Below are 8326 nucleotides of genomic sequence, written 5' to 3'. Positions count from 1 at the left end.
ATCTTATTCATCTTGAAAGATTTCTTAAGATCATTACTTTCTGATGAAAGGGTTGCACTTTCGTGACTTGCAAGGGCAAGTTCAGAAAGCAAGCATACCAAACATACCAAGGACTCGTTCAAACGTGAAACCTGTATTTTGATATTTAAAAATATTTGATTAAATTTAAAAATCACTCCCAAAATATACTCGTGGTCGCCCAGTAAGGATTTGTTTTGAAACAAAATCGTCCGTGAGCATGGTTGCAACTCGCCGGCGACCAATGGCTTTGAAGCGGGGGAGTTCCCGGCACAATAAGGGCTCCTCAAACTATTGCGAAACATGATGAATAACACGCGCAACGCGCGGGTTTCAACTAGTTTCGAACCGGAACAAGTATCTACGCAAGAGAATTTTGAAAAAGTTCTGACAGTTCTATATCAAACTATACTCATTTTCTGGTTCCAGAGTTATACAGAGAACGATGTCTTTGTTTGGTGAATATCCATGCATCAATCAAACGATTGCTCCAAGTTACATCTCGTTCACTTCGGCCACGATATCTGTTGGAATGTGCTTGTTCACCATACCAGGGAACCTTCTTATCGTGTTGGCTATCTTCATCGACCCCAACAAAGATCTTAAATCGCCGTTTAACTACTTCGTGGCCAACCTAGCCATCAGTGATCTTGTAGTTGGCCTCGTTGTCGATCCGATGTCTGTGGCGTTCCATGTAAGCGAAGGAGTTGCGAAAGAATATCCAACCGATCTTGTTTATCTCCACATCCCGTACTTCATTTCGTGTACAGCTTCAGTTCTCAGTCTCGCTGCCTTGACGGTGGACCGATTTTTGGCGATTACTTCTCCGCTATCTTACAGAACAAAACTGAATCCTAAGCGAGCTGGTTTTGTGGCGGCTGGCATCTGGGCATTCTCACTTAGCTGTCCATTTGTATACCTTGTTACTGGTTACCTGACGTACGCTTTTGTCTTCGCTCATACAGTCATAATTGCCACATTTCTGATCATGTTATTGACTTATCTTAAAATTTTTCGCGTGTTTAAGGATCAAGTAAAACAGTGGGACTCCTTGGATCAGTCTAACGAAGATAATCATGCAAAGAGGCAGGCTGTAAGATGGGAACAGAAAGTGACCAAGACCTTCATGATAATGTTGGCCCTCTTTTTGGCGTGCTATCTGCCTTCGTGTATTTGTATCTACATAACTAATCTCTGTAGTTCCTGCAGTTGTACTTTTATTCACTGGGCCAGAGATGTCCATTTTCTTTTGATTCTCGCCAATTCAGGGGTGAACCCCTTAGTCTATGCGTGGCGATTTGAGAATTTCAGGAAGGCAGTCGCGAAGCTGCTGAGTTGCAGGAAGTGTTGCAGTCACTCAAGAAGAAAAACAATAGAATTTGACACCTTCACGGAAAGCACCACAAGCGACTCAAAGTAGAAACTTTATATAAATATGCCTGAATTAAGCAGGTAATGACGGTTCAAAATATCAACTGACTGGACAGTCATATTCACCCTAAGTAATGAACCACGACTGTGCTTGTCCACACTGGCTGATTTGGGGGCATGGCAGGCCCCTTTTCAAAGACTCTGACCCCCCCTCCCATCCCACCCCTTTAGTGCTCTACCTATTCCTTCAGTAAGATTTCATGGGGGTAGCAATGCAAATTTTTGCTTGGTACGTGCTACGATGATCGTATATCGCGCTGTCTAAATTATCAATGCATGCTCATTTACTGTTGTCATAATAAGATATTGGGTATCTCACAGGCTATTGTAGCCTGTGAACACAGTAACAGAGAGATATCCACATTTTTCAGCAGTGTGAAGGAAAAGCCAGGAATCTGTCTGTGTTCGCAACTTACTCATAGGCTTATTGTCCTCTGCTTATGTGGTTGCAGCTAAAACATTTTCTCCTGCACCTTTGATTTGCAGTTAAGAACTCAACCAATCATTGGCTTTTACACTACCATTAATTATCTTAGGAAACAGACAATGTTAGCTGTAAAGAGTTCAAATTGCCACATCCCATGGGTTTTTGATTGGTACCCTGCGAGCAGAGTAGCTTTCAATCTAGAAAGCAACTTTGCCTGTAGGGTATTTGATTGGTGGATTGGTTGGTGTTTGTTTGTTTCTTATGTATTTATTTATGACAGGCAGCGACAAAAAAAAAAGTATTTTACTATATCAGTTATTTTCAGCAAATGATATGTACAAACTCAATTTAGTGCTTTTAATATTGGAAAAGAAAAAAAATGACGAAAATGTTAAAAAAAATTATTTAATCATCCTTATATAGGGGACAAAATTAGTTAAGTGCACATTGTATCAATTTCGTGAGTTAATATTAAACTGTTGATGTGGCACCCTTCTCCAAGGCAAATATTTAATAAATTTTAAATTGTCAGAAGACTCTCACATGTTGGGCTGTGAATGTTTGATCTGTTTCATGAGGGTGGTAAAGGTGGGTATAGATCATGTTTCACGGAAAATAAAGCAGCCCTTTCACAATTCACGAAAAATACAACATTGGCATTTCACGGTTCACGGAAAATAAAAGGGAACGTTTTGGAAAATCACGGTTCACGGCGACTATGGAAATCACGATTCACGAGGAAAAAAATGGCTATTTCACATTTCACAGGAAATAAAAAGGGCCGATAACGGGTCACGAAAATACCCTTTACCACCCTCTTTCATGGATGGACTTACACCATCCCTTATGTTGTTTTTTTATGCTTAAAACCAGTGAGAAGATACATAGATGACCTTTGTTCATACTTTTATACACTATATTAAGGAAAGTGAAAAAAAAAATAAAAATTGAAATAAAATCTCAAAATATAGTAAATCTCGTGTCACAAGCTGTCAAGTCAGGTGTAACGTTAAAAATTGAGAAATTATGCTACAACAGCAGTTTTGATATATTTCATATATTTACAAAAATTCGGTTCGATTCAAAAACTGGCGGTTAATGATGATGTGATGTTAAAATTAAAATTGTCTCGAAGTGTTTGGTGATTCACCTGCTTGCCATCACAAAAGTTCGTTTAACTTCGTGGGAAACGCTACACGCAGTCGGACGTTGTTTGGATATCTGATCCCAATGAACACAAATTTGAACGATTTTATTTCTTCGTATTCTCCTTAGTTTTAGTGAAAACGTCAGGAGACCCTAGACACACACCATGTGAGTGCCGCGCGCAAATGCGGAATTATTGGAACATACCGTAGTGATTCCGTCGATTTTCGATCGAATTAGTGCCTTATTGTTACAGTTCTTACGGAAGCAACCTTTTAAGAATAAGGATAACAGTCCAATGCAGTTCCAAAAGTGATCAGGGTGCTAGATCAAGTGGGATTTGCTTTTGCTGGAAGACTTATTTATTCACGATAGGTCCCAAGACGGATCAGTTATCTGTCTTTTCAAGGCCATCATTACCTCATAACGATACTCACCTCACGAAGAAATTGAGCGCGACTAGCTACACTGGCAGAGAAAGCTTGAGAGAGCTAACATGTGACTGTTTTGGCTGTTTTAAGATAAACTTCATACAAATCAGTAGCCTTGAAAAAGAGCATTGAGTTTACTAGAAGTTGTTTTCAAGAAATCGACACTTAAAGGGCGCGCTAGTTCTTTGCCTTTCTTAACTTGTGTACTGGAAAGAGAAGGGGTGTCGTTATCCTGAATTAATTTCAAACAAAATTTGTGGTTCGTCTTGTTTATTGGACTACCCAGTTGATATTGCTTGACCACAAGCATGTCCGGGTGTCTGGAAAACCCGAATAGCGAATAGCGAATAGTCGCGAATAGCGAACAGCGAATAGTCCCGAATAGCGAATAGCGAATAGTACGAATAGTGCGAATAGTGCGAATAGTGGCGAACAGTCTCGAATAGTGGCGAATAGTGGTAAATGGTGGCAAATGGTGGCAAATAGTGGCAAATAGTGACTAATAGTAACAAATAGGGTACCCAGTATCTCGCAGTTAGCCTGGTAGCAACTTGGGATGGGATTTTTCCGCTAAATAGCACAGACGCTTATCAGGGCAAAAGGTGTTTCTAAACGTAATTTCTTCTGTTTTAACCGCTGCAAAAGCGTTAATACGTCTTTATTAGGTTATCCTTGTGTTTTCTGTTTTCTTAATGTCGGCGATGGACAGCCTACTAGCCTGAGTCCGGAGAAGAAAAGGTAATAAATTCACTGAGATTCTGTTTTTTATTTGGATAATTAATTAACGCTGGATATTAGATCTAAAGCGGTGACTATTGACGACTATTCGTCACTATTCGCCACTTTTCGCGACTGCTCGCCGCTATTCGCACTATTCGAGACTATTCGCACTATTCGGGACTCTTCGCAATTCGCTATTCACGACTATTCGCTATTCGCTGTTCGGGTTTTCCAGACACCCAGCATGTCCTGGGAACGCGCTCAGTAAGAATAAAGTGAAACACTAAACCAATAACATACAATTATTCCTTACAAGGGTCTTACAAGCTCAGTTAATTAAGTAAATACTTTTAAGTAAGGAATTTAAAAACCCTTAAGAGTTGACAGGTCGTTGGTTTAGAACAAAGTTGAAGCAGTTAATCAAGAAAACCTACTTGATCCTTTTTTTCTCCTGTGCGTTAACCATGATGCACACACTTCATCTTCCCTATAAACTGAATTGGAACAATAGGGAAACTGATAATTAACCTTATTAGCCTCAAAAGGGTCTCTGAATTCCTCGTTTTTAAGTGTTTGTAATCGATAACTAAGAAAAAGAAAATCCTACATGATCTTGATGTCACGATGGACTCCCGCAAGGAGTATCAAGTGATGACTTTTGGGGATTAGCTTGGCTTGTATAACAACGAAATCAATTCTCGATGTAAAAGCCAACATAACTGATTAATTGCTGGCTGAATTTAATAACATTAAAATCTGACCTTGTTTTGAAACAAACGGGTAGCGGACTACCCAGGTTACCATAGAAACTACAAGAACAGTTATCTTTAGAATTACCTCCTGCACCACCCAAGGGATTTAGAGCTACACAAATGGCTTTGTCGTGATTACAAAAACACGCCCGTAAGATGCAAATCGATTAAAATAATAGTAGAATAACTGTTATTAAGGGACTTAAGCTTTTGTGTTCGGCTTCTTTCTTGTTTTGCTGCTTGGCCGACAAGATACTGCTTTTAATTACATTTGAATGATTACTCAACTGGTTGCGGCTCATCAGTTCGTTTGACACTCAGCTAGAAAAATCAATATTTGAATTGAGAAGAGGACAACTATATTAACGTTATAATTCGTGATATGAACTGTTATTTTACTGTGAAAGACTTCTGATCAAGAAAGATTGGAACACGCAGATATGGCTGTGGGCGAAGGAAGAAATTCGACAACAGCACATGGAATAAGATGGTTCTCAACTGAGGTGAACAAAAACTTCATAGGAAAACAAAACAGGTTGAAAAAAGACAAGAAGCTCTCTGAGTTTGAAGCCTTTTCTAAACTCGCAGATCGGAAAAGGGAAACAAAATCTCAAGCCGGCTTTTTCGCCAATTACAACAGGACGGAATTTTCTCGGGATATGATCCGTTCGCCCGTGGAAAAACCTCCACGAATTCGGAAGCAGTCCCTAATCACAGATGCGATCGATACGAGACTGCTACAGAAACAAAGCGAAAAGTTGGAATACAATTACGTTGTTGTGGAAGAAACTGAGCTTGAGAAGTCGACAAGAGAACGGTTGATACGCGAAGTAAAGCAGCAAAATTGGGTGGAAAACGAGATGAATGCTCACCAAGAAAGCTCATTATCTTCGCCGAGTTTATCACAAAGACAAAACAGCGCAGCTACACTTGACGGTGAAAAACACTTTAACAGTAGATCTTTGATGAGCTTTGCACCCAGAGTACAGTACTTCAATCATATGGTACACGTGGATAAAGGCGAGTTTTCCAAACAATTCTGCGACGTCCTAGGTCCTGGTTTGTGTACCCTTTGCACAAAGTCGCAAATGCAGCAATTTGTCATCGACGAACACACCCGAAGCTTTCCGGACATTTGTGTGTCGCCGTATGTTTTATGCGTACCGCAAGAAAGCGAAAGAGACATAAAAACCTCGTTCTCAATCTATAAAGAATGCGATCCGCTCCAACGGAGAAGACCGTCAACAGTCTCACCCACTCACAACATAAACGGCTTGAAAACGCGTCCAAATAGTTGCGTCCATGTCAAAACGCGTGTAACTGGGTCAACGTTCGATGCTCACTGCATTTCGAACGAAAGTAGCACTCAGGGCTTAGAACCTCATCATCAATTTCGCATAGAGACGCCGATTTCGTCGCTCTGTAGCTCGAGAAGATCAAGTATAACGAGGAATTTGATGGATTCAAAAAGTCAAGAATTGTGCGCGAGAGAGGAAGGTTCCGACGAAGTTGTTGAACGAGTTGTCACTCCGAACAAACCACGAGTAAGAATCTCTCCTGAACTCGACTGGCCCAGAACTGACTATAAAGATAGAAAAAGCAATAAGTTAGATCCGAATTGTTTCAGTAAAAGAAGCGCAGCACCTCGTTCTTCATCGAGACTGAATGCTACAAGATCAAGAAGTTCGATGTGCAAAACTCCCTCCATTGAAAGAACAGGAAAACTCCGTGAGTTACCTTACTGGAAGTTTTTAATACCCGAGCCCCCCATGATGGAAGTCGGACGAATGAATGTAAGCATTTATACTCCAAAACAGATTCCAGGAATTAAGATTTTTGATGAAACATTTTTTGATATTTGAAATGTAATATTGAAAGAAGTCTCTAGGCCACCTTGTCAGGTCTAGTAAGTAGAAGCTAATGATAATGATAGGTCCTCCTGGAGAGGTCATTTTAAAAAGGTTGTAAAGTTTTGAAAACTCAGCTTCAAAATGACATAATTAAACAGTCATTAGTAAGGCAAATGACAACAAATCATACCGGAAATGATGAAGTAGAGAATAAAAAAGAGACAAAAACAGTAAGGATTAAAGAACGTCCTTTAATTCGTTCGTTTTGCTTCAACAAAATCGGGTTTACTCAGTTCCGTCAATTTATAAATATTGGCAAGGCAGAGACGTCCCGAGACTGATGTTTTGGCTATTGCCAACGAGACAGGCGAGCGAAAACGCGAGCCTGTCGAGGCGGCAGAATATAGAGCCGTGTGTAGTTTGATGGCTATGCAGAAACAATCTTAGATCATTCAGCTCGATTTTCGTGTAATCCGGTTCCGTCAGTGATATTTTTTTGGCCACATTAGGATGTAGCCGGATGTTGTCGATATGTCGCACGAACCAATCAGAACACTATTTTTCTTTGTGACGTTACGAGGCTTCGATATTTGTTCAGCTCTTCTGCATGCGGAAGTATTTTGCCTACTATAGAGTCCTAAAGTGATGACGTCACAAAAATAAAATTTTTGAAATTATGGGATATGATGTCATATTCTTATAGAGGATCCTAAAAGATGCCCTCATCCCAAAAATTAGCTCTGAATTGCAATTCCCGATAGAGATATAAGGGATCAAAGTTTGATAGCATCCCATACAAACCCTTCAAAATTTGTTTCAGTTCCTTCAGTTTAGAACTGACTCAAAATTAGAGAGATTTATATGGGGCAGTAGCAAATTTTCATCCTTTATATTTCGGCTGGAAATTACAATTAAGAGGTAATTTTTGGCAAGGACCCTTTTCTAAGGACGCTCTATTCGAAAATGGCGCCAAATCCCATAATTTCTCAAATTTATTCTTTTGTGACGTCACACTTTAGGACTCTATTCTGCTTTTTGAGGCGTATACATCTTGGATTTGTTGTGATTGAATCGTACAATTGTTAAAGCTCAACAAGACCCGAGTTGTTTTCTGGAATGACTTCGAGTGTTGTTTATTTGATTCAGAGTAACGCTCAGGATTTGTTCGCCATCCGTTCGACGAATTATTTCGGTAAGTAGTTTGTTTTCATTGTGCGCGTGCACGAACGCGCGCCAATGACGCCATAAATTATGCGCAGTAAGGATGCGCAATGCAATACTGGAGAATGACCTAAAGTACCGACCGTTGCCGCGAGAAAGGGGGTGCAACTTAGAAGCAAAATCGAGGTCCTCCAGCTGTTAGTACAAAGCCCACTTGACCTCACTTCTATTCTCAATTATAACAGAGCTAGGTTTCACGCTCCGGTCAATGGGCAAGAGACTGAAAGGAAAGGGGACAGATCTTCCTGCCTCATCCCAGCATGCCAAGCAGCTGCAGCTGTCAATGGGCCGACCCTCATAAACCACTCTGTATGACATCTGCTGATTCCA

General features: G+C 40.3%; 2 protein-coding genes across 2 annotated transcripts; both read left to right on the top strand.

Annotated features, from left to right (window-relative positions):
- Window positions 1-124: 124 nt before the first annotated feature.
- LOC110044761 (adenosine receptor A1-like) lies at window positions 125-2420 on the top strand. The gene has a single exon (XM_020750339.2). The coding sequence runs from the start codon at window positions 464-466 to the stop codon at window positions 1436-1438; it is 975 nt and encodes a 324-aa protein (XP_020605998.2). The 5' UTR covers window positions 125-463; the 3' UTR covers window positions 1439-2420.
- Window positions 2421-5021: 2601 nt separating this feature from the next.
- Window positions 5022-7009, top strand: LOC110044718 (uncharacterized). Its single transcript, XM_020750292.2, has one exon. It carries the CDS (start codon window positions 5366-5368, stop codon window positions 6785-6787), a length of 1422 nt encoding a protein of 473 aa, XP_020605951.2. The 5' UTR covers window positions 5022-5365; the 3' UTR covers window positions 6788-7009.
- The last annotated feature ends 1317 nt before the right edge of the window (window positions 7010-8326 follow it).

The sequence above is a fragment of the Orbicella faveolata genome, unplaced genomic scaffold (genome assembly GCF_042242905.1).
Source record: "Orbicella faveolata isolate gen_17 unplaced genomic scaffold, um_ofav_v1 contig_1, whole genome shotgun sequence".
In the NCBI taxonomy this organism is placed as follows: Eukaryota; Metazoa; Cnidaria; class Anthozoa; order Scleractinia; family Merulinidae; genus Orbicella; species Orbicella faveolata.
Note: the sequence above shows the minus strand (reverse complement) of the source record. Positions and strands in the feature narration are given on the sequence as shown.

Coding starts and splice junctions, on each gene's coding strand:
- LOC110044718 (XM_020750292.2), top strand. CDS start 5,366: ATGGCTGTGGGCGAAGGAAGAAATTCGACAACAGCACATGGAATAAGA.
- LOC110044761 (XM_020750339.2), top strand. CDS start 464: ATGTCTTTGTTTGGTGAATATCCATGCATCAATCAAACGATTGCTCCA.